This window comes from Cyprinus carpio, chromosome A24 (assembly GCF_018340385.1).
Source record: "Cyprinus carpio isolate SPL01 chromosome A24, ASM1834038v1, whole genome shotgun sequence".
Lineage (NCBI taxonomy): Eukaryota > Metazoa > Chordata > Actinopteri > Cypriniformes > Cyprinidae > Cyprinus > Cyprinus carpio.
Genome location: NC_056595.1, coordinates 19390960 through 19418912, shown reverse-complemented (window position 1 = coordinate 19418912; position 27953 = coordinate 19390960). Strand labels below are relative to the sequence as shown.

The 27953-nt window shown below is 35.9% G+C and overlaps 1 protein-coding gene across 3 annotated transcripts; it reads left to right on the top strand.

Annotated features, from left to right (window-relative positions):
* Positions 1 to 1102: 1102 nt before the first annotated feature.
* LOC109068730 lies at positions 1103 to 27801 on the top strand. Of its 3 annotated transcripts, XM_042714553.1 has the most exons (10): positions 1103 to 1202; positions 3835 to 4056; positions 4149 to 4167; positions 10967 to 11018; positions 11232 to 11312; positions 12038 to 12153; positions 13662 to 13776; positions 24435 to 26493; positions 26642 to 26730; positions 26931 to 27801. In XM_042714553.1, exons 2-10 carry the CDS (start codon positions 4026 to 4028, stop codon positions 27012 to 27014), a joined length of 2646 nt encoding a protein of 881 aa, XP_042570487.1. In that variant the 5' UTR covers positions 1103 to 1202; positions 3835 to 4025; the 3' UTR covers positions 27015 to 27801. The 3 variants fall into 3 exon arrangements, with proteins under 3 accessions (XP_042570487.1, XP_042570488.1, XP_042570489.1); XM_042714554.1 differs by lacking the exon at positions 4149 to 4167; XM_042714555.1 differs by lacking the exons at positions 1103 to 1202; positions 3835 to 4056; positions 4149 to 4167; ... (2 more) ...; positions 12038 to 12153; positions 13662 to 13776 and adding an exon at positions 16729 to 19186.
* Positions 27802 to 27953: the final 152 nt, after the last annotated feature.

Genomic DNA, 27953 nt, shown 5'->3' with positions numbered 1-27953 from the left:
AATCACATTCACACCCACACAACAGTTCCTGCACAACAGTTTCACACTTTATACACACTTAGTCCAGCTGGTTGCACAGTGAAATCTACATAGGCTACTACTTCTTTGAATTAAAAAAATAATATTGTTATCCAGCAAGGATGCATTAATCAAAATAATAAAAAGTGACAGTAAAGACTTTTATAATGTTTATAGTGTCTCCAGATGAATGCACAAAAATAAGAAATGTTTCTTAAGCACCATATCAGCACATTAGAATGGTTTCTGGAGGATCATGTGACACTGAAGACTGGCGTAATGGCTGATGAAAATTCAGCTTTGCCATCACAGCAATAAGTTGCATTTTTAAATAGGCCTACATTCAAATAGAAAATGGTTATTTAAAATTTTAATTATCAAATCCAAAGTATTATTGAAATGTGTTCCCTAGTGAGATTGAGAGTGTTGTGGGTTGTTTGTGTGTCGTGGGAGGGAGATCAGAGTCACTCCAGTGCTCTGACAGCCTCGTTGTCTCACTGATGAGGGAAAGATGCTCTAATGGATCAGAGGAAGCTACTTCACTTTTACCACTCACTGCATCCACTAAGAACAAGGCCACAACATACAACACACTGAGACTGCAGAATCTGAATCTATCTATCTATCTATCTATCTATCTATCTATCTATCTATCTATCTATCTATCTATCTATCTATCTATCTATCTATCTATCTATCTATCTATCTATCTATCTATCTATCTATGTCTGTCTGTCTGTCTGTCTATTGCTGTTGTTCTATCTATTTATCTGTCTATCTATCCATGCAGCCATGTCATTCACATAAGCGTTTACTGCTCCCACTTCCTCTTTTTCCCCTCTCCTCTCTATCGCTCTCCTGCAGGGTTGTGAAAGAGAGGCTATCGAACCTAGACTACAAACAAACATTGACTGGTGCTTCAAAGACGTCAAGCTGTCATTCGGTGGGTCAAGCCGAATTGAATTCTCAACATTACAACTGCATCTGGAACTGACCGATTCATAAAATGCCTTTGTTTCTTGTTCAAATGGAGGTAGAGTTTTATTTTACATATTTTGATTTCCTCTCTTCCCCTATATAACAGACTGTGTGTAGGCAGCTTGGCTCCACCATTTCCAGGCTGCGCAGGACAGCGTTCTGGTGACAGATCCGCCCTGGTTTTCCGTTCATTAGAGGGCCAGCGGGTATGTGGCAAGCTGTGATGGTGTTGTATGAGGCATAGCCTGTAGTAATGTCCCACTTTTCTGTGTTCACCCTGCAAGTTGTCCCCTTGATGTGTGTGTGAGTGCATTGCTAAAGATTATTGTTGTAAATCTATATCCTGTACAATAGTATTATGGTTTTTAGAGATGGTGTCTCACACATATCAAGTAGACAGACACACCACACACTAATATTCTTGGAAACACCATGTAAATACCATTATTTTTAGTACCATGGTGTATTTCAAAGTACCATAGTGTTACCATCCTGTACCATGGTCCCTTTACAGTACTTTTTGTAGGCATGGCTAACACCAAGTACCTAGAAGTACCATTTTAGATTACATGGTAAATGACTATGGTATTCATTCTGTACCATGGTACATATCAAAGTACCATGGTAATATACAGGTATTCAGTTACTATCACTATACCATGGGTTATCAGTTGGACCAGATCTCCTCTATTAAGCTGTTTTATTCAGCAAAGGTGTCTTGTTAGTGTAGAGTTTGTACAGTATGAGGTACAGGTGCTGATGGTTTGGAATCTCACGCAGTGCAGACTTTCCCGTGTACTGTGTGCGTCTATCTTTAGCATTCTAGGACCAAATAACTTGGCATGGGTTCAGCCCGTTGCCATGGACACTTTTGTACAAGCTCCAGGCTGCTGATTCATGAATGTAGAGTGAAAGCACGTGCCGCACACCACAGCAGATCACAAAATCTAGCACACTGTAGACATTAGGAATTACATTCGATACGAAAATCCATGGGGCCAGATAAACAGTGCATCAGTTCTCTTTTTGATCATCAAGGATTACTGAGTTTAATTTCCCAAATGTTGCATAAATGAACACACATGAACTACAATGTGTGATTTGATTAATCAGGGTAATAATGAGAAACAGGATTCCTGCCTGGGGGCAGAACAATAAAAATAATGAGTTTTGAGCACATCAAGTTCATTTCAATGAGAGGGGTCTTGGGGATTTACATAGACTACCTGGAGCAAATAGGCAACACTTGAACAACAGCGTATCTACAGACTGAACTATCATATATCACCTTAGCAACCCCTTTGAATATCCTAGCAACTGCACAGCAATGTGCTGAAACACTCAGAACACATTAGAAACCGCATAGCAACACCCTGGCAACCACCCAACTATGTGAAAGTTTTTAAGCACATTGCTATGCAGTTACTAGGATGTTCTAAGTGGTTGCTAGGGTGTTGCTAAAGCAAACACTTAGAACAACCTAGTACTAGCACTCTAAAAATGTGCTTAAAACAGTCAGAACACCCTAGCAACCACTAAGCACATCCTAGTACCTGCAGAGCAATGTGACCACATAGCAAAATAGTTGGGTGGTTGCCAGGGTGTTGCTATGCGGTTGCTAGTGTGTTCTCACTAGTTTTAAGCACATTGCTATAGTATGCAGTTACTAGGATGTTCTGAGTGGTTGCTTTCACACTTAGCAACCACATAGAACATCCTAGTAACTGCATAGAACAATCAGCAAACACTAGCAATCCCGTAGTAACATAGTTGGGTGGTTGCCAGGGTGTTGCTATGCAGTCGCTAAGGTGTTTTGACTGTTTTTATGCACACTGCTAGGATGTCAGGACCGGATGTTCTAAGTGATTGCTTTAGCAACACTCTAGCAACTACTTAGAACATACTAGTAACTGCATAGCAATGTGGTTAAAAACAGTCACCATATAGCAACATAGTTGGGTGGTTGTCAAGGTGTTGCTATGTGGTTGCTACTGTGTTTTGACTGTTTATGCACATTGCTATTCAGTTACTAGGATGTAGTTGCTAGCAGCACACTAGAACACACTAGCAACTACACAGCAACATAACTGGGTGGTTGCCAGGGTGTTGCTATGCAGTTGCTAAGATGTTCTGGCTGTTTTTAGCTGAGTGCTACGATGAATGATACTTCAAATCGTGATTTATGATATTTTGCTTCCCAGATATGGCTTGATTCACCAGTTGCTAAACTATTCTGAGTGTTTCTATGTGGTTGCTAAGTTGTTCTGGTGGTTGCTATGGTGATCTGTGATATTCTGGTCCCTAGATACAGCTCCTTAAATATAAAGTAATGGGAGTGAATATTGTGAGTCAGATTGCTAGTAAAAATATACTAGCATATTGAAGGTATCATTTATACGTGTAGCGCAAAATGTCCAGGATGCGCAAATATTTTATGCTTAAACTGTGCAAAATATGTTTTTACAATGATTTTTTTTTCTTCACAAGATGTGCCTAGTTTGAACATCTGCCATGAATGGAAACGGTTATTTGCATATCACAACTGTGACATGAAAGTGATATAGAGGAATATAGAGAGAAAAAGATTAAATATAACCATCATAGCAGTGGGGTGTTCACTGTAACACACACACAACACACACACACACTTTACAATGCCCTAGATAAAACCCAAGAGTGTTTGCTAACCCTTTGAGCTGTTTTTTGTTTAAACTAATTTTGGAGAGGAGTAATATAGCAAATTGTGTGTCAGCATGTTTGTCTAAGGGAAACAACAGCTGATCTGTGTGTGTGTGTGTGTGTGTGTGTGTGTGTGTGTGTGGGCACATTGTGTTGCAGTTGTACGTGGGCTAACACATGGCAGAGCAGCCCAGCTCTGACAGCCTGAGAGCGGAGAGAAAGAGAGAGAGAGAGAGAGCGAAATAGAGAGGGGATGAAAAGAAGGGAGGGGGAAGAAAGAGAGTGATAGAAAGCGAGAGAATCAGAGAGTTAAAGAGAGAGAGACATCGAGAGGGGCAGCCTGCCAGTGAATGGTTACACAGGATCAACCCTCAGCCTACGGTAACTACACTTGGACACACACACACACTCCTTACACACACATGCAAACCTGCTGGAATGAACGGACTGAATTCTTCTCATCTAACTAAAAGCATCAGCAGAAGATAACCGGTGAGTATCCTTCCCTTCCTTTTTAGTGTGTATCTGTCTAAATATTGCCTGTATTGTGTTATTCAGCTTAATGTGACAATATTATCTGTCTAGATGTCATTTGCTACTTGTCACTTAACATTCTGACAGTACTTGGAAGACTTATGCTTGGTTAACCGGTTAGTTCAATGGTGTTGTACTTACTTGAATGAAAGTAACTATGTTTTGTTGTGTGTCAGTGATTCTTAAGCTTTTAATTCCTTTAAGCCTGCTGCTTTTTTTACCGGCCGTCCTGACTAGACGACAGGAGATCCATAAAGCCGTTGTCAACTGATTTAATGGGGTCTGACTTTTAGACCCTCACTGTTGTTGTGCATCAGGAGGCTCATGGCGTCATTATGATGGTATCACCTTCATCGGGGACACCCTCTCTCTCTCAGCTGACCGCACAGAGTGACAGGAAGTCTTGTAAAGGCTCGTACCTGTGAACGGTGTTGCACATGGAAAACCACAAGGGGGGAGAGCGAGAGGCTGAGCTTCTCTCTTCCACCCACACACAGTATATGAATCAGACTGCATGTGATTATTCTAGCACACTGCTTCCATACACATTTTACCTCTAAATCTTATTTTATAATTTCTGATGGGTTGGTAAAAGTGTTTAAGTGATTATAATGTTCAGTCATCTGGTCATTACACTAAAATTAATTCTGACAGGATGATCAGGACACTACCATGAAGCGGAGTGGTTTATTTTGTGATAATGACTGGTTGATTGTACATCATTTGACTCATTATGAGGCTAATTACCAAATTATTATTACAAAGTATGACTATGTAAACTCAAAAAAGTTGTTTTTTTTTAATATGGTTAACATAAGTGTTCCATAACACTTTTTAACATAAGGGTTACAAATTTCCACCAATCTGATTTGAGTCATTTTTAAATGGTGTACATATTATAAACTCAGACTTAAAAAGATTTTTAAAAATGGACTTTTAAAACCTTGTAAAAATTTTTAGTTTTAAATAATAATAATAATAATAATAATAATAATAATAATAATAATAATAATAATAATAACAAAAATCCATGGTCACATAAAACCTGGTAATATTAGAGAATTAAAAAATTAAAAAGTCATGAAAATTAATAATAATCTTAAAAAGTAATAAAATTATATCCACTATAGACATTACTATCACTTTTAAAGACATTCACTGTTCAATATTCACTAAAATTCTTAAAAAAGTACTGAAAATTAATCATCAGAAATATCAAGTGTAAAATTCATACCTTAAAGCCATAACATTTTCCTAATAAATAGATATTTTTCTAAATTTGAAATGTCATGAAAATGTAGGTATTTTTTTATTTTTTACACATTAGTAAAAAGCAACTACATGACTTTAACATGACATTAAACAAATCTGTTTGGCATATTTCAATAAATAAAATGTAAACCATTTGTTTAAATATTAATTTGGCAGGATTTGTGAGAGAAAATAAGTTACCTGGACCAGTCTATCTGAAACTTTAATGGTCATTATACAAAATATTGGACAGCAGAATGTTGCAATCAGAATCAAATATTCCAGAGAGCCGTGTAATGCTTTTTATACTGCAGGGTTTTGATTTAGTTTCAGGTTTGTTGACCGTATTACATTGTATATAATTTTGCCAAGTTCTTTTTGAATTGTTACAAAGTATTGAAATAGTAACAGCAGTTTGGGCTGTTTATAAGCAGGACTGATGGTGTGAGGAAGTAGTTCAATACACAAACAAGTTTTAAGGTTGAAACCTTGTTTGATGGACTGTTGAATTATTGTTGAATTATTGAATTACTGTTGAATTATTGAAAACTAATGCATATTTCAGGGTTTATCTCAATTATTCATTAAAACTTGGGAATACTTGGGAATGCTTTGAAACAGGAAGTGGGCACATGAACACTGTGGGATGCAGACCCCAGGGATTTGACTGTTAAACCATTAGAGATTAGATTAGAGACTGGAGATTACTAGCTGTCTGTCTCTAGACTGAAATCTCTGTCAGATATTTCGGTCATGTCGTATGAGGCACAGAGGGAGGTCGGGTGGTTAGAAGAGCTTGTTTGATCAGTATTATCATGCACCGTCAAACCTTTGATCTCTCATCTGTCTGTCTGTCTGTCTGTGGCTGAGAGGCTGTTTGCTGTGAATACAGCAGGATTAGGACATTTTTTAGTTATTGCGTTACAGATTTAGAAGTTGCTGTGATGGTACTATGGTTCAGTGATGGTACTGATTATATCATATAATATCATATCATATATATATGTTATCAGTACGTTATCAGTATTGCCATCTCATACTTTTACTATTTGGAAAAAATGGTAGAGTACTTTTTTTGGGTACCTGCTTGTGAGTCATGCAATCAGAGAGGTGGAAAGAGAAGAGGAGAGGAAGAAAGTAAGTGATTGGCATAGTCTGGAAAAGGAGGAGGAGGAGGAGGAGGAGGAGAGTGGTAGATATCTTAACAGCTGATGGGTCTCAAACACTCAAACATGAGGAGAGGTTGAGGGCCAGTGTTCGCCCATATCTCATCGTTCAGCCTGCGCTGCTAGTCCAGCTGTGAGACAGATGCTATATTCTACCGCAGTATCCATCTCAGGCCTGGCAGCGAGAACCAGCGTGGGCAGGACTAACCAGTATGACCTTCTCCTGTTTGTTGCCACACTGGGCGTCTTAATTCCCTCAGTGAACCCTAGCAGGCTGCTGTTATCTGAGCTGACTGAAGCAGAGAGGAATGATAATGCATCAGAATCCTGGATGCAGGAATTAAAGTTCCAGTTCTGTTGGAGTGCTTTGGAACATTAAACTGGGAGACATTTATATGCAGAAGCATATGTGGGTGTGTGTGTGCGTTAATAATATCCTCCCACTCACAGGCATAATTTATTCAGATTTATTGCATAAATAAACTCTACTCTGTGAGCATTCAAACACTGCATTTATAAAATTAGTGTAAAATCTTGTTGTAGTGTTCATTAAAAATTAAACAACGCAGTCTGAAGTCATTATAAACCTCAAAGTATTTAGCTTTATTGTTGTGCATGGCCGGGTGTGGTATTTTTAGAGTTGGAACAGCAGCAGGAAAGAGAAAGAGGTCAGATTAAACGCAGGTAAACATCTTCTGAGGTAAGGAGCTGTTCCGTGACCTGCTCTGTATAACCACAATACTACAGCTTACTCCTTATTGTACTATGAATGAAACTAAAGCTCTCATCATAGCAGGAGAAGGTTTTTTTATTTATTTATTTATTTTTTTACTATAATGGATAAATCTCTTGTGTCACACTATTGCTCTCACTGGAAATTTGTTGTAGTGCCATCCCTATAGTGTGGCGGTAGTAGAATGACAGTATCAGATAGAAATACTTATATACTGTTTTGTTTGTTTGTTTAATGGTGCAAATTACACAACTAGTCAATTTTAGGCATTTCTAAGGATCTTAAACAATGATCTAAATGCTTTTTAAATTCTTTAATTAATTAATAAAAACTGCATTCACTATTAAAATGGCTAGTTTTTATTTTTTTAGTTTATTATTATTATTATTATTATTATTATTATTATTTTATTTTTGTGACTTTTAGTGCATATCTGTTAGCTTTGGTGGCATCTATGCTAGTGTACACCTAAAAGTTGGCAATCAAATTAATTTGTAAAAAAAAATGATGCATTATGGAATTACTTATTTTATTTTATTGCTAATTCCCATACATTCATTTGTTGTTTTATAGCTTTAATTACTTAAGTTTAATTTAAAATTGAAAATATTAGTAAATATTAATAATAAATACATTTCCTGTTAATAGGTAATATATCATCAAAGGGAAAAAAAACTTTGGGGGTAATTTTAATTATTATAAATAAATGTATAATTTTCATACATTATACATTTGTTGTTTTCAGCTTTATTACTGGAAAATAGTAGCCCAAATAAATAGTCTAAACTTTTAATTAGTAGTGTAATTCCCTTCTCAGTATTACCATGGTACCATGTCCAAAATACCATGTAGTGTATTTGTTATTAAAAGCAGAAAATGTGTATGTATATATATATATATATATATATAATATATATATATATATACTCTATATATAAATATAAAATTTTTAAAGTGCATTAAGTGACTATGTCTCTGGTCATCCTAGTTTTATTCAAAAATATTTGTTTGATTCTAAATATAGGCTACCATTTAATCTTAGTGCTTATTTTTTTAAGTGTTAAATGCTATGTGGGGACAGGGACATCTCTGAGTGCACATTCTCACAAAACCTGATGCACTAATGTCTGTAAATGCATCTCTCTCTGCCATATACTACTTAAGCTGCACCTCAAATTAGTAAGGCATCTTGTTAAGTGTTGAGACATTTAAAGAGATGATGGGTCAGTATCAGTGTGAACACCAGTGTCCTCAGGGGAAATGTCATTTTTGTTTGCGAGGGAAAATAATAGATTGAGGGTACGTGTTAAGGTCACTAACGGCGTTAGATCACAAAAATGTGCTTGTTCGCTTTGTTGTAGATCTGTTTGTTAGATAGCGTTAGGTGTACAGTTACTAACCAGAGCAGATGGGTGCAATCTGAGCAGGCATGATTACACCCAGGGCAGCCTGTACACAGTTGCTGTCAGATGGACCCTTATCTAAGACTTCACATGTCTTCAGGACGGTTTGTGTTTAAGAAAGGGACATAACACAAGTTTGACATTTAACCAAAGACCACACGTGACAGCGCTTAGCACACCGTGTCCATGTTGCAATGGCCTCTCTGTTTGAACGCTTTACCTGCCAGACGGGGCACAAACCAGGATATACAGATATCAGTATTGACAATTTGATGTTTTTCAAAAGATCTGAACTCTTGAAATCTTCATCTGTGACTTCTTGCCCATATCTATTAGCTTTGAAGCCTATATGTTAGTGTACACCTAAAAGTAGACAATCAGCTTTTCTGTTTTATTTTATTAAATTAAATTACATTTTATTTTTATTTTTTTTACTCAAGTTCTGTATTAAGAAATGCAAAGGAAAATGGAAAATTGTGGTAATTAATAATAATAAATAAAAACATTAATTTATGGGAAATAATAAAATAAAATAAACATAAATCGCCACAAATTTCCTGTTTCAATAGGAAATATGTCAACACAAGGGGATAAACAAATTGGGGTACAATTTTATATCACGTTTTTTTTTTTGTTTTTTTTTTACATCATATTCTGTTCTTGGCCCATGAGAGCTTTGTCACTGTCGTGTTTCGTAACTGCATGTTGTAATTTGAATGCCATGCAACCTTGCAGCCCACCTGTGACAACAGCGTGCATATTTTGCTGGCCATGTATTTATTTCTGTACAAAGGGGGATGAGGTCTGTCTTCAGCGGGCTATTCTTAACCCAACAACATTTGCTCTGCAAGTCCAAACATTCAAGAAATGGCCTTGAATGAAATTCATGGTATATGACATCAATACTGCACTGGATAGATGTACAAGGCAGTTATTTACAGAGCACTGTAATGTTTTGTCTGACTGTATTGAGTTTAATCTCTTAATAAATCAACTCAAAACTTGCTTTTCATGCACCAGAGATTATTTAAAGCTGAAATTAAAGGGCTAGTTCACCCACCCAAAATTATAATTCTGTTATTAATTACTCATCCTCATGTCGTTCCAAACCCGTAAGACCTTCGTTCATCTTCGGAACACAAATTAAGATATTTTTGATGAAATCTGAGAGCTTTCTGACCCTGCATAGACATCAACGTAAGCACCATGTTCAAGGCCCAGAAATGTAGTAAGGGCATCGATAAAATAGTCCAAGTGACATCAGCGGCTCAACCGTAATATTATAAAGCTATGAGAATACTTTTTGTGTGCCTTTTCCCTTTTAATGTGCAGAGACAGAATTTGCAATAGGGAAACCTGTTTGAAAACATCAATAGTTGTGTTGGTGAATGCATGAATTCTAATTTATTTAATAAATCTAAATCAATTTCTTTTCTTTGCAATTATTTGTGAACTTTACTAGCAATGTCTAAGTGAAAATTCTTTCAAAGTAAATTTTTCCAGTTTGTTCAGAAACTTATACCGTCTTAACATCTGATACGGGCAAGTACCATTTTCTCCAGAAAATCTAAAAATAATTGCATTTCCATTTGGTGCAACTATTTTTATCATTTGGTGCATCACTTTTAAATTATTATATTTTTATAAATGACATCATGAAAAATTTGAGCTGTCAGCACTTAACACAACCACTTCTGTTAAGTAGAAACTAAATGACCCCGGCTGGTTCTGTCTGTTTAACAGTGCAGCAATGTCAGGCTCTTTATCCATTATTTATTGACAAGAGACATTATGTTACATTGTCCCAGACAAAGCACTCCACGTGGATATATCTGACGCATGAAGTGTCAAAGAGTGGCATGCCAGCTATGGCAGTTATGGTTAGCTAGTACATCATGACACCATCAACCAACACGCACTAACACATGCTTCAAACCCTGTACAGCTTTCATTTTTTTTGTTCACAGTAATCCTTCAGGATGAGAGATAGTGGGTGAAAGAGCCCCCACCAGCACTTCCTTTCTTTCTTCCAGCTCTGACGCCCACCGTCAAGTCACCCCCTACCAAAACTTCTCTCATGCCAACCCACACTTGCCAATCACAGCTTGTTACCAACCTGTTCTTAGTCTTCTAGACAGACATTGACAGTGGGTTGTTAGCAAGAATAGGTTGTTTATACCTCTCTCTCTTTCTTTCTATGTTAGGATCATAATGGAGGAAGAAACCCTGCTGCGAGAGAGACTACAGGCTATAACAGTGAGTATCAGGCTGTTAAAAAATAATGCTGCAAAGCCTCCCTCTCAAATAGAATATTAGTTCTCTTTATATAGCATGCATGATTGTGTTAATAGCAAGACAAATGCCACTTATAGAAAAATAAACAACAAAAGAATAAAGGTTCAAGGTGAAACAAAAAAAAGGTTTAGGATATTTCTTACTTTACATAATATAACTCTGATTTCTCAACAGGACAAAAGAAGAATTCGAGAGGAGATAGAAAAGAAACGAAGAAACATTGAAGAAGAGAAATTAAAACTGCAATATCTGAAAGTATGTATTCTTATGAATATAATTCTTATAATATTTATATAATTATTGTTTTATAATATTTATACACACATGTATACACATAAAATTAAATATAAAAGATAGATGGAATACTGTATTTTAATGTATTTATTTTTATATCATTATCATTTTATGATAATAGTATATTACATATATATTTTATACATAATTGATTTAAATATAATGTAGAATAAAATAACAATATAATCTTATAGAAGGGATATATGAATGTATTTATTTGTATATAATTGTGTGGTAACATTACAATATTATTATCTTATTTAAATTAAATTTAAATAAAAAAAAAAAAAAATAATTTATTTAAATTATATATATATATATATATATATATATATATATATATATATATATATATATATATATATATACACACACACACACGTTTAAAGAGATAAAATATATAATTATCATTACAATATATTCAAATAAGTATTATTAAAAAGCATTGTTAATAGAATAATAAATATTAGTAGATTAATATTTGAATAATTGAATGAATGTTTGAAAATACTGGAATATCTAATATATTTCAAACATATCTAACAAATATCTAATGTATGGGCAATAAATGATTGCAACAGATGGTGTTTGCATTTCGTGTTTTTATTATATTAATTTACAACACTGTAATGTAAAACAATCAGTTGGCTTGATGCAAGATGCTATGGCTTTCTTTGGACAAATAGAAAAAAACTCTACGAGAACAATGGCTGATGGATGGATTGAGCACCCAGGAATCTGTGAAGGCCCAGGCTGAAGATAACCAGCAGCAGACTAAACTCCTGCAGAGCAATATCGACAGGTAATCTCACATCTCACAAATGTTACTCTATCGCTAATGGTGTGCAGGGTTCACAGCTTCCTCTTGACTGAAAGAAGCAATTGGATTATTCTTGTTTAACCACTGTGATGGGCTTTCAGTGTTAGCCAAGGGTTAGACAGACAGACCTCATTCACAGTATTACATAAACCGTCTACTTACGCAACCCGCCGTGGCAGTGAGCCTGTTGACTTTCAACAAGCTATGTCTGGAAAAAAACAACAACCATTACGCAGGAGGTCATACCTGAAGCAGGAAGAATGACCAACACAACAAAAGTACAAAATAACCAAGGAAAAAACTTTTTCCACTAGAACCACTCTCTTATAATGAGAGTTACCATAAGCTCCCATACATGGCCTGAGAGAGACACACTCTGCCTGATTTCTCCCTGTGGAGCTTTATTTAGATAAAAAGGAAGTTTGCTTTCCAGCAGTTGTTAAGATCGATTTTGGACTCAAATCTCTAAAGAGCTTTCTCTTGACAAATAGACCTCACAATATGATGGCTGCAGTTTAAACCAGGTGAATTAAGAGCAAAAAAGCAATCTGAAGAGAATCTCCACAATCACAGGACAGAGGAGGCTTGCCATCTCCTCTAAGTTATTCTGACATATAGGTTCATGGCCCCAAACAAAACATAAATGAGGGTGATCATTCGGAAACTTTGAAACTAAACACTCAATTTTCTGTATCATCAGCTCTCTGCACATGCCATAAATAATGTTAAAGGCTGAACAATACTGAAAAATTACATAAGGAGGTGCCATTATATAGAGTGACTTTCATGAAAGCAGTCTACTGTAGATAGTTGCTGACTTTTTTGCCAAAATTTATGTTTTGTTATTATGGCATCCATCCATCAATCAGTAACTGTATTGGAGATGTAAATTAGGTGCCATTTTTATGTTATAATCTTGTTTTCATTTTGTGTTTTGATCTGAAATCATGTTTGTGTACAATTCCTCTACTAAGGGAATAATAAATGAATAATAATCAGATACCAACATGTCTGTTCAGTCTGAATCAGGATTTCTGAAAACTTTATAAATTCAAATTGTTTGCACACAATGAAATTAAAAGCATAGTTCACCCAAAAATGAAAACTGTGTCATCATTTACTCACCTGTTCACCTCTAAACCTGTATGACTTGCTTTCTTTTGTAAAACACACACAAAAAAGATACTTTGAAAAATTTCTCGGTATAATTTTTGTCTATACAATAAAAGTTGGTGGGTTAAACCCCTTTGACTTTCATTGTATGGACAAAAACATTTTTTCAATTTGTTTCGAGTAAGTCATAAAGGTTTGGATCAACACGAGGGTGAGTAAATCGAGACAGATCTTTCATTTTTTATGCCTTTAAGTTTAAAAAAAATGTGTTGCATTATTTCATATAAATATAACTAAGCTCAACTGTACAAGAAGCAAAAATATAAATCAATATGTATATAAATAATGTACATAAATACTTGTCTTCATCTTTCCAGAATAGAGCAGGAAATTGCAGTTCTGGAGACAAAAGAGCTGGAGCTTTCTGCAAAAGAGGAGATTCTTCTGAAACAACTGAAGGAGGTGGAGAAAACTCCAGAGGAAATCATAAAGGTACTGCTTGGGTAATCACTTTAACAGGCCTGGAGACTCCTTACCGCTTATTAAAACACCAAGCCACTTAAATTGGATCAGCTTTTGAGTGGTGAACAAGGGAAATCATTACAATGCAGCATGCTGTGAAGATGCCCCTCGGTTTCAAATTGACGTCAAGATAAAATTGTTTTGATGCCAGTTAGGATCGGTTTGCGTGATATGTGATCTGGTGTGTTTTGTACTGTTTGAAACTTGGTTTTGTTCTTCTTATCTATTCATCAACTCCACTTTTGGTACTGCACAAATTACTGTATTTCCCCGCAGGAAGTAAACGCAAATATCCGGCCAGGTAAAGAAAATTCTTCTTTTTGCTATATTGCTATTTGTACAGCATTCTTTCCCATGACACTTCCTCAACAGATATTCGCATTGCTTCTTGCAGAGCCAGTCCAATACATCTACACGGCCATACCTGATGTCCCAAAGTGCTTTACTCCCAAAACCAGGAGAAGAAATGTCACGCCAGCTAAACATGACATCGTTGAAGAACAAGAAAAAAAAGGTACATCAAAAGCTTTTGTTTACACCACCAACTATTTGCTGATATAATGAGCAGCTGAAATATTGCACAAATATGTCAGGATGTTTAGACAGTGCAAACATGTCATCAAACTGTCCACTTGTGTAATTATAGCAATTCAAGGTATGTAAAGGCTGTTTTCATTTTTTTAATAAAGGAAAAATTATGTTATCCATGACTGTAATTATGGACATGGCACAGAATTACGAAAGAGGCCCAATAATCAAAATATCACCAGCTTAACAGGATATTATATCTAGCTACAGACTGCAACATTTATTTTATTTTTTTTATTTAAGCAATAAGCCACAAGAGGCCATGTGTTACAGTGTTTTTACCACGGGCAAGGGGTATTTTTAAGCATGTTAATTATAATAACTAGAATAATTCAAGTAATATAGTTAATTATTATATTATTATTAAATTGTAAATGACAGTAAAGACTTTAATTTGAAGACATACTGTTCTTTTTAACTTCCTTTTCATCAAAGAACTATGAAAAGTAAAAAATGTCTCACAAAAAAAAAATATTCAAAATAGAAATAAATAAGAAGGATCACATGACATAGAAGACTGCATATTAGAATGATTTCTGAAGGATCACATGACATTAAAGACTGGATAAGTGGTGCTGAAAATTAAACTTTGCTTCATTGAAATAAATTTCATTTTAAAATATATTGAAATTTTTAACTTTTTTTTTTTTTTTTAGTAAATTGTAATAATAATTCACAATATTAGTGTTTTTACTGTATGTTTCCAATAAATGCAGCCTTGGTAAATATATAGTGAAAAACATCATTCAGAAACATTTAAACATTGATAAATATTTTTTATACATTTATTCAGATGATGGATCCATGCTTTATTATTATTATTATTTCTTTATTTGGTTTGTTATTTAACAGTGTTATTTCTTTCAGCTACATACACCATGAAGATCAGTGTGCAAAAAGACCTCCGCACCGGTGAGAGTCACATCCTCTCCACAGCCACTATCACACCTCTGGATCTCAAACAACAAGGCATCAAAGTCTATGATGATGGGCATAAATCTGTCTATACTTTACCACCTGATGGACAGGACTCACAGAATGACATGAATGAGATGAGCCCTCTTGAAGTAGAGGAACTTCTGATGAAAGCCTCAGAGGAGAAAGTCCCAACAGATGTGGAATACCACAAACCAGTGTTTTCAAGCCCATTCAGTCGACCTACGACCCCTCAGAGGACAGAAAGAGGCTACATCAGCCTTCATGGCCTTCAGATGCCCAACAAGAACCACAGTCCCTTTCAGGCTGAGAACTTTACCAAACAAGAAGCTCTTCACATTCCAACCACTAAAACCAATACCAACCAACTGGCTCAAAATGGATCATATGCTAATAGCGAATACAGTGGCATAACAAGGATCAGCCTGGCATCTTCTCCCATACAAGAGTATGAGGAACAGCTTCGGATAACTCCAACGGCAGACTCCGGGCTGGGATTTGGACGGTATTCCCCTCTGAATCCAAAAGAAGACTCTAGTCTCAACTTTGTGAGCTTCCTCCCTCCTGAGGTGGAATCTGGTGAACCTGTTACCATGATCTTCATGGGTTATCAAAATGCAGAATCTGATGAGGAAGATGAAGGAATCCAGGCTGAACTGGTAGTTATTAGTGATGATGATGATGAAGATCCCAAGGAAGCCCCTTTGTCATACCACCCTCTGGGCTACCGCAGCAAGATCTTCAAACCCAACAGTATGGTGTACCATTCTGAGACCAGGCCTGGTGCCATCAGAACCTCCAGCTCTGGAAGACAGATGCTTGGAAATGAAACCAAAGACCCAATAGACAGAGGTACCATTCTAATAGTGAGACACTTTGGTTTCTAATTCCATACTAACTTTTCTCAGTTCCTAGCATTTCTTGGAGTTATTGGTAACACTTTACAATAAGGTTCCATATGTAAACATTAAGGGATATTTCATCCAAAATTGAAAATTGTTATTATTTAATGCCCATTCAAACCAAAAATGATAACTATATTAGTATCCACTCAAACACATAATAACTTTCAGCTGTTATGTCACATCTGTTGCTTTAAATGCTCACGCTCATTAAATCAAGATGGCTATCAATGATTTTATCATTCATCAACAGGAGAAAAAAAAGCAATTGGACTCCTCTTTTCCCACAGAACTGGAACGATTATTAAACTTAATAGTTATTGTTATCGTTATAGTTATCATCCTTGGAGTGAATGGGCCTTTACTCACCATTACTCACTATTACTTACTCAAAGGAAGAAATGTCTTAACAGTTGAAGTCAGTTGGCTCCACTGTGCTTTTATAGTGTTCCACAGAAAAAAGAAAGTCATACAGGTTTTAAACTAAATAAGAATTTTCATTTTTTGGTTGGACTATCCCTTTAATGCACCAGGTATCATGAACAACCACTTTCATACCTTTTATTAATCTTGTTGAATCGTTCTACTTATGCCAATACATTTTGAACATTTTAAGTGTAAATTAACATTAATGTATTATGGTTAAACATGAGTCACCAATAAACCATTAATAATTGCTTTATAAATGTTCATTCTTAGTTCATGATACCTACAGTAATGTAATGTTTTACTGATGTTGAACCTTACTGTAACTTTAAGAAAGCAAAAAAACATTACTGACAGCCAGACCACTAAAAATACTAAAATATCTGTCAGAGGAGTACTTAAGTGCACTTGTATCCTCAAGTAAACTACTGCTGCTTTACTTCCACCTAGTGGTCCATTTCTCTTTATATTTTGTCAGGGTTTCATGTTTGAAGCATCCACACTTGGAAAAATGCATGACATGCATGAAGTGAAACTTACTGCTTGTCTTATAACAACTGTCTTGTTTTATATGATTAATAAAGTTAATAAATTACGCTTTGACATTTTAACTTGCTGCTGTTGTAGTTTTTTGTTAGTATATTGACTGTTTTTGGAGCAATACAACAAGAATTAGAACTAAAACTGTAAAAACTGTGGTAACACTGTTTCTACAGTATTGGCAGAGGCTTTAGTTACCATGGTAAATGTGTGTAATGGCTGATAAAACAATGGATTTCTTAGATATCTTTCAGAACCATTATTCATTTTTTACACACCATCTTTATTTTGTTTCATTATTGGTTCAGCAGTTTCCGACAGCTACAGTAATGTGAGATTTAGGGTATTTTCGTCTTTTTTTTCCTCCACCCGAGTAATGCACCGTTCCCGTCCATCAGTTATAATTGAGCACTTTGTCCTTGGTTGCTTAAGACGTTGTGTCTGCTCAAAAGGTCTTTTATAACATCTGCTAAATAGAGTGTTATGTAACAATACTTGGCTTGCATTATGTAAGGCGCAAAATTAATGCTAAAATCCACAACGTTCTGCATATTCATTGATTTCTCTGTTTTGTCATCCCCTGATTTTGGCACGCCAGTGCAGGATGAATGTGTTAACTGCAATCCCATCATCCTCTCTAATGACAGACCGCAGACAAATCCATTGATTTAACTGATTAATACTGGATTTTGATTGGCTTGAAATGAACTAACCACCTGCATGCAGAATATTTAGGTGTGGTTAAACTGAAATATTCTTACTGTCCTCTCCACAGCGCTGCCAATGAAAATGTCTCAGCTAGGAAAATACATGTAACATCTTCAGCAAGATTACTATGTTGACATCATGTATTTCCTGATGAGGATGAAATGGACTGAGAGACTGATCTGAAAAAAAGAAAAAGAAAAAAAAAACTGCTTATGGCATGAATCATATTTGAGTGCCAAAAACAGCATTTGTTCTTTATTTTATTTTTGTACATAATGTTCTTCAGCTGACTGTTCTGTTAATTTATGTTGTTTGTTGGTAATGTTTTTCTCTCTCTCTTTTTAAATCAAAACATGGAAAGAAAAAAAAAAAAAAACCCTCCCAAAACTTGCCCAATGCAGAGGCAAATAACTGGTGACTTAATTAATGCACCATTAAAACACTACAGATATCACTGTACAAAATGTAAAAAAAAATACAATATGCTGTAATTATATATTTTTAATCAGTGCTGAGACATTTTCAAGTTAAAAAAAAAACATTAAAACAATATGCATTTACTTTATTTATTTTTTTAATTTAAATATTGCAAAATATATTAAGAAATGCACTAACCATAAGTTCAGAAAATTTAGAGAAAGAAAAAGCAGGAAATAAAAAAACTACTTGGTAAAAAATACATTTAATTCAGGGTTAAACTCAAGATATTCTCTAAAAAAAAGTTTTATTTAGGAAACAAGTTACATTCTATTAATTATATTTTAATAATTTACACATTTTGGTTTGCGAGTAAATTTGTCCTGCTTAAATATTTTTTGAGAGTAAAACAAGACAAAAATACTGATTAATAATATTATTTTTTACAATCTAGTATTTGTTGAATGATACACATCAAAATGGTTTAAAAGAAGTGACAAGTGTTTACAACTGCAATATTATTTCGGAGTCACTTAAACTTTGCCACTGTGTCAGTGCAGAGGGCAGGTATTTGAGAGGACAGTCATAAACCATATTACGACAGTTTCTCTAAAGATCAGAAACCCATTTCATGAAACCTTGAGAATATGCTTGATTGACAGAAAGCTTTTAAGAAATTCCTTGTGCAACTGTGTGTGTGTGTGTCTGTGTGTGTTGGAACGGCTGAGGCTGCTCAGCTATTGGCTGTTTCTGGTACATTCAGAGTAAGTCACAGTCTCTGTGGTTACAGAGAAGCAGAGCTTCAGCCAAGACAGAATCGCTGAGCACGTACCCTGTCCTCTCTCTGCTCGTATCAAAACAAGGTAGGACACAGAGAACTTTATGAATAGTCAGACTTCTACTTTATGAAAATGAATATTGTGTAAGGTGTCATGCTGTTGGTTTTATATGGAGTTTGTGTTGGATTGCTGTTATTTTTTTTTTTCTGTGGTGCTGTAAAGAATGTAATATTATTGAGATGCTATGACAAACAGATGTTAAACTCATTGGATCTGTGCTAATTTGGTCTAAAGACACTTGATTTTGTGTAAACAAGTATGTGAGAGTATGTACACTTGCATGGGGTGATAGGTTTCGATCTGCAGTCTGTTTTTTTTTTTTTTGAGGTTTAGACATTGTTTGCTCTTTCTACTGAAACATATACTGTATTTTATATCAGACTTAATATTGTTGCATCATAGATGTGAGAAATAAGATAAAAAAAAGTACTTGCATTGATATTTGGTATGTATGATGTTAAAAAAAATTATGAGCTGGCATAACAAGTAATTTTTAAGAAATATGGATGTCATATCAATAAAACTCATTATTTTGGGCTTGTATTCATAAGTGTCCTCTCTAATGTGACCCTGAAGCATGAAAATGTTGCCGTAGCTGTGAAACAACATGAGAAACGGAAGCTGTGACAGTTTAATTAATCCCAGGCTGCCTGTACAATCCTCAAGCACTTCAGAAAACGTGGAATGCAAGATCTGAGATGTTGTCAGACAACATCAGCACTGGGCTTCTCAGGTGAATGTGTGGGTGTGGGTGTGTGAGTGTGTGTTTTAGAGTGAATTGAGTCCGCGTGGGTGAGTGGAGGCGTGTGTGTGTGTGTGTGTGTGTGTGTGTGTGTGTGTGTGTGTGTGTGTGTGTGTGTGTGTGTGCCTGGGGTAAATGTGAGACAGGGATAGATCCTCTTTGGAAATGATTACAGATGAGAATGTCTCCTGCTCCATTTCACCCTCCCATTAATGCAGAGAAGAGCAGAGAGCTGCCACATGAACTGCTATTAATATGTCAGCAAAAATATGGCTAACATTTTCTAAGCCTTTATGCATAAATGTATTCATAAAATCCAGTATTCATAATGGCTTATAATACAACTTCAAATCAGGTATGCTCCTTTTTAAACTGAATCCACATTTAGTACCTGAAAATTCACTAAGATTCATATATTATAATGGATTATTCTCTTGATTAAATTGCATTCATATAGAGAGAAAGAGAGAGAGAGAGAGATATTTTTCATTTATAACCGTAACACTTTCTTTGAAGTCTAAATGCCTCATTTTTTTATTTATTAAAAAAATTACAAAAGATAGAGTTAGTTAGAGTTATAGTTAGTATAGCTATAGTAAAATTATATATATATATATATATATATATATATATATATATATATATATATATATATATATATATAATTAGTAATTTGTTTCTAAATATATATAATTATAATATACATTACAATATTAAGTAATATATATAAATTCTATATATATATATATATATATATATATATATATATATATATATATATATATATATATATAAATTCACTAATTATGTTATTATATAAATATAATTATATATGATTTTAAGTATATACTGTACTGTATATATAATTTTATCCTAAATATATTTAATATTCCTTTTTTATATTCTTTCAAGTTCTAAAGTATTATTTATACTTCATTATTCTCTTGCTGTATTAAAGCCACTTTTTACTTTTTACAAGCAGCCTCGCAAAATAAATTCTCAAAAAGTACATGTAATTAATTTTTAATAGTCACTTTCTAAATGAAATAAACACCATTCAAGTTATTTTTCCATTCAAGCTGATAAATCTCTCAAAATTCTCCATTTGAGACATTTGTTTCTTAGTCTGCAGTGCTCTCATGCCACATAGTGACATTTTTTCTCATCTGAGAACATTGCCTTTCCATATCCAAGGGCTCAGTGCCAGTCACATATGTCTGAATGGCCACCTACGCTCTGGCCCCCCAGCACCTGTTACTGTGATGCTCCACGCAGGTTATTATTTCATTCTGAATAGACCAACCTTGAGCCTAAAATGCTCTTTTTAAATGGCCTGAACTATTTGATACTGAATCAGTTCAAAATGTATCTCTGGATTGTATTTATTAGTGATAGCTCCGCCTCCAACTGACATCCAACTCCCCATGACATCAATTCCTGAAAGGAGTCATTTAAGGAAATCCATCAGAAAGTGACTCATGACCTTATTGACAAGCCACTTATTGATCAGTTAGCCAAAACTGCAGCTGTTAGTGGAAATACACTGGCGTGACCAATCAGAGCTGAGCATTTGTAACAGGAAGATGCCCTGAGGTGCACTCACACCAACATCAGTGACATCAGACCATCTCGCAATGACATTTTTGCCAATAAGTCCCATATCAAGCCAAGTTCACTTCCTATCCATGCATCCGCAACATATTTACTCAAGCCCAGAGTGCTTGCGGGTTTCACTGAAAAGATTTTCTTGGCAAGGTGGAGATGATCTCCTTCTGGCTCCTGTTTCTAAAGCTCACGGTAGGTACTGGAACACGCTGGTTCCGCTGCCTGCCTTCAATGCAAATGTTATTGTCACTGAATAATTTATGAAATACAGATTGTCAAGACACAAATGCTTAGATGGAGAGGGTGCGAGCCTGTTGAAGTTTTCTCACAAGCTGAGATGCTAGAGGAGGAGTCGTGTAGGGGGGTGTTGCCATGGTAGTCAACACTTTACTGCTTGTCATTTTCATGAGGCTATGGCCTTTGTGTAGCTTGATTGGGGTGAAATGGGCAGGCGCTGAAGTGGATGGTAATTTCACATAATTTTGACTGTTTTTAGTGGATGCATTAGCATGCCGCTTGAAAGATTGTGGACACTTTCACACAGTGGTGGTAATTATACCAAACGGGCATTAAGCAACAACTAGACGGTTAAAGTATTTTAACTCAAAGTGATGTAAACAGCTTATGAAATCTGTGAATGGTGCCGTCAATTTGTGCATTTTGATTTCAGCACAACTTTCATATTGTACTGATATCATGTTATGCTCAGCATGAAAGTGTGTAAATGTGGTTTTGATGTTCTGAGGGGAAAAAAAATCTCCTTTCTAATACCCATGGCAGATGATTTTGTCTGTCAGAAAGAGTTTGAGCGTTAGATCACACATCACTTTGGCACTTGGCAGTTGGTACGAATGAGATCAGAAAAATCCATGTAAACAAACCACGCTGCCATGATTAAACACTCTGCAGTGGCGCATCAACAAGACAAGACAAATAACGACATGCAATGTGTGAAGGATTGTTAATTTTCACATAATATGCCCTCTTAATATGTATAGAAAATGAAATAAATTTTACGAAAATAAAATTAAATAAAAAATACCTGTGGTCAGTGGGAGTCAATGGGGATGTTCAGTCAGAGGATTCCACCCTAAAGGGATTTTCTTCCTCTTCCTTTCCTGGTCTGATCCAGAGCCTATGCTTATTAACTGCGGGACAAAAGTTTCATGCATGAGAAGAACAGCCAGTTCTGCAGTCTTATATAATAAATCTACTTATTTCTGCCTACTATAACCCAGTTTTGTGAAATGATTCAGTGCAATAGTAAACAATTGCTTCCACTTTCTTCTTATAAACTGGAATAATCTCATATAGGGTATAAATGTTGCATATTTTACACAAGGAAGCCATGGGGAATTTCAAATTCCTGTATGTAACACTACACATTAAAAATACCTTTCACACTATGTGTTAGACAGATGTAAAAAGGTGCAATTTGGCAGAGTCAGCTCCAAAGGTAAGAATTTCTATGCAGAATAAAACTAACACTTAACCTGGTTTTTGAAGTGCTGTGCAATTACAACATGGTACCTTTCTACATTTGAGTCTCAAGATTAGGGAATAAAACAGGTATTGCTTGACGTGTTTAGAAGTGCTTCAATCACCCAATAAAGTTTGCATTAAAATTTATGATTATGTGATCTAATTTCTACTTAAAAAAAGTGTCTACAGTAAGGTTATTTTACTCAGAATACTATCCAGTCATTTACATTACATAGGCTGTTATGTTTCCCTCTCACAACTGCTATTCGGCATCTGTTCTTATTCAGAACAGGTTCCGACCAAAATTTTTAGCATAATGTTTAGCAAGGTAGCCTACTAGAAGTTTGGCCCATTCATTATTTTTAGCGCGAAACATACAAGTCTACTTCTCGATTGAATAACTAATGAGCCGGTTCATTTTAGAGAATCACAAAAATACAGCTCAACATGAAGCCTAATTCCAAACATAATGCCATTGATTATGAGTCTGATCTTTTGGTGAATCAAAACCAGTGAAGTCTGGTCCCTCAGGAAGTGACTATTATTAGTCTGTTTTTTTTAGTGATACAGAAAAACTTGAAACAGTTGCAACAGCATCGCATCCTCACACTTACTACTAACCTTAACTGATACCATATTTGTTGTAGGCCTACTATCCTCCTTTTTCTTGCTGTAAAAATGACCGCGGCCATTTATAAATTCTATTGGTCTAGCTTCCGGTCTTATCTGCATCCAGCGATTTTTAGATGTACAAAACATTTTGCTGCTTGATATTGAAAATGGGTGTGTCTTACCATATTATTTTAATGTATAATCTTAATTATGAACACACTGGTTTGTAGTGCAAACAGTTTTACTGTTAACTGCATGTTGTTATTCTTCTCATTATTTACCTATAGCGGTTAATAATCCGGAAGTCTCGCCCATATGCTTACTTCCGCGTTCAAGAAAAAGGTGGATATAGGCTACTGTAAGGCTTGGTAGACAATGTGCCACATTTTTTATTCATTCTTATTTAAAATTAACAACAGAATTGCATTTGTTCCTCAAATTTAAAAGAATTGTAAATGGGAACATTAAAGAACAAAAAAATAAATTACTCAGCATAGAATGCAATCAAATATGCCACCATTTCTAAACGTTTTAGTGGTTTTAAATGGTTTGTGAAAGTTATCAGTCAAGCAGATTTTAAACTCAGAATCTGTAGCAAGGAATATTGCTTTGAGACACATCAGCCGAAGCTCAGGTAACCCCATCAGAGTGAAAACTTAGCCCTGAAATAAGCCCTGAATAACTTTCTTGGAAATTATGTATTACATAAGATCTGTACCAAACATGAGTGGGTGCAAATTAGCTTTGATATGCTGTGAATGTTTTGGTGATTAGGGAAATTGGATTTCTCTTGCTGCTTTTGAATTTCTTTGTCGTCTTTTTCTCTTGCAGGGAGCTACAACTGAGCCTGAAGAGGTGGATAGACTGGAAGAGATTGCAGGTTGCTCTCATCCTGAGAATCCAGAGCATACAGAGCTGAAGTCCCTGTCTGAGCCTGTAACCATGGAGACAAGTGAAAACTCCGGCACAGCAAACATAATTGACTGTGAAATGGAAGTCCTGGAGACTGAGTTACCTGATAGCAAGGACACAGGAAACAAAGATGAACAAGTCTGTTATGACGCTGACGTTTTAGAGTCCATTAGTACAAAAGTTGTGGCTGACATTTTAGCAGGCTTACCTCCTACAGAGACCAAGGCTGATGATCTGGAAGAAGTTTGCAGTCCGAAAGAGGCGCTTGTCTTGGAGGACACTCAAGAAGAACTTTATCGTAATGAGTCAATTACTTCTTCAATGTCCGACACTCCGTCAAGTGCAGAGAGCGTGTATGAGAATGAAGCCATGCATAAGAGGCAGGACTCACTAAGACAGGAACCATTGGAGAACATTGCACTCCAACCAGATAATGTTGACGATGGAGATATGTTAGACCCATTGGGTATAGACTCACAAGAAGCCATCTTAGAAAGTTTTGGATGTGAGGATACAGAAGAAACCATCCTTGCGCACTACATCCGAGAGGAAGTTCTGTCAGATGTCTCTACAGAGTCTTGCCGTGACCCAGACGAATTAGAAGAGTGTCTTCAGGTCGAAATTGCTGCAGCATCATCAGACAGTGAAACCGATGAGAAATGGAGGAGCATCTTCTCTTCCTCAATAAATAAGGAAGATGATGATGCCTACATTGACAGCCTTGAGCTGAGCGCACAAGAACTCTTTATTCAAAAACCTGCAGTACAGAATACTGAGGACGTTTTAAAGGAATCTGAAGAGCCAGAGGTTCCGGTGGGAGAAGAAGTGCTAGAACAACCGGAGAATGAGACAGTTCAGCAACCGCAAGAGATCTCTTACAGTCCTTCCACACTGTTTCACGGCTTGTCCAAGATTTCCGAAGACGATGAGGAGCTTGGACGAGGCTCAGCAACCCACAAGAGCAATTCATTTGATTCTGTCAAATCCGATTCCAGCAAAAAGGTGCCGAAAGATTATTGTGTGATTCAGGAAATGAAAAGCGAGAACGTCAGCACAGAACATGTGGATTTCAAAGTTGCTCGCCAACAGTGGCTAGAGATCGAAGAGCAAACGAAAAACTTGACGCACCATCCAAGCACACCAACAACTCGATCTGGCACCTGCCAAGGTAGTCACAGTTTCATGTATACGCCAGTCCGCAACATCGAAAGGCCCAAGAGGGACCTCGAGAGCTTGTCGCTTGTAGAGGATTATGCACACACCCAGTTCAGTCCTTGCTCTGAGGATTCAGGTCTGGACGACTCTAGTTACAGATCACCGTTTGATGACCCAGAGACCCCAATTGAGAAGGAGATTCGCCTAACCATGGAGCGTGAGCAGAACCTGAGGAGTGAGAGGGGAATGTCAAAATCATACTCCAGTGACTGTGTACAGATGAGGGTGAGAACTGCCAACTTGAACACTGGAAAACTATGCCAAGAAGTCGATGAGAAAAGGAAGATGTTTGAAGACCAGGATGATGACGAAAGTTTATCCAAGTCTCTCAGCAACAAGATGCCTTCTTTCATCATTACCTCCTCACCAACCAAGAAACAAGACTTGAGCGCCAACAATGTTATCATTCTTGAGCCAGAACCTTTCCCTCCAAGTCCACGGCATGGAAAGATGGTGTCCTCCAAATCTGCTGACTGGAGACCTGAAGACACCCCTAATGTCATCATTTTGGAGACATCAAACCTCATCATTCGAAGTGCATCTGAGTTCAACTTGAATTCTGTCTCTGAGGAAACCCAGGAGAAGATGTTCCTCAACAACCCGTTTTTCAAGCTGCGGTCCAGGAGTACGCTATCTCTAGTTGATGAGGAGATTAAGATGGTGAAGCAGCGAGAAGAGGAACTCAAGCGTCAAAGGGCCACTCTTTACTCTAAGGATCACTTCCTGATGTCTCCGAACCGTTTGGACAGCTCATCGTTTACAGGTACTGCATGTTAACAGAGAAATAGACAACATTTTTCATTCCATTGATCTGAAGTAATGACTACATTACTGAGACTGCAAACACACGCATGTCATGAGATGTTGTCAGAAAATGATCTGTTCATTCTTGGTTGTCAATTTAATTTCAGATGATGTGCCAATTAAATGTAAATCATCCCCTTCATCTCCAATGAAAACATGCAGAATGGATGATTCAGCTTTGTCGTGTGATCTTCAAGTAAGTATATGAAAACATATATGCAGTGTCACACTTAAAGTTGAATTTAGTTACAGTACATATCATATCTACTTTACAGAATTAAAATGATCTGTAACTAGAAGATAAAAACAGTTTATATTAGGTTGCCCAGAGGTTGTATAAATGTTTTCAAAGAGAAATTTGAAAATGTAACCACTTTCATTGTCCTCTCACTATAGTTTCCTGAACCCTATACTGGAGGCCGACGTAAAAGTGCCATGGCGCTGCGCTGGGAGGCAGGGGAGTTTGCGAACAATGAGTAAAAATGGACACTGATCACTTTGCACCTGTTTTACGTAAGAGAATTTTCAATGCTCACACTCGTCTGTTTATTGTGACAGCATATACACTTGCTACTGCTGCTTGTGTGACTTTGTTATTGATCCAGAAAAAAAAATCTGCATATGCCGAGATGCCTAAATGTTATTTGAATGTACCGTTTCATGCATATTTGTGATTCCTCTTTGACGAGGTATCTGGAAACTTATAAACCATATTTTTAGTGTTTTGTCTACGAAGTTGAGGAGAATATGTACTGTATATTCATATTGTATTTTCTTGTAAGGCAATGTTTGTATATCTCTAAATTATATGAAAATATGAAGCAGTATTACAGGGTTTTATGATAAAAATGAAGTGAAAATTTATACAAAATTGATGCATTTTGTTAAATATCACTGAAAACAGATCGATTTAATATCTTTTGACAAAGGAATATTTTTTTTTTAAAGTACTGATCTGAATTTGATTGCTATGATTGCTCTAATAATATAGGACTACATTTCAGTACTTCAGTTAAACTCAATATGAAAATCTATAAAAATATATTTAGTAATTATATTAATCTTAGAAAATAATCTATTTAAAAATGACCTGTTTGTTGTCCCTTTGTTGTCCGCAGATTATGTGCATATTTATGTCGAATTGCCATGCTTATAAAACAATATTGCTTGCTAGACTTTGAATCCATGTCAGTCTCAAGAAAATAATTGCTTTGCACACCGTTTGAATAATCGTGTTCAAAATACGAAATAAAAAAAATAAATGTCATATTAAGGCAGTTGTCTATTTATACTAAAACAGTTGATTATGTTGACTAGCAACCGCCCCATATTGTCTTTATATTAAAACAACACATTTTTTCACACACAGAAATTACATTACTGCGCACACATTACTTTTGCAACCTTTGAAATAATGAA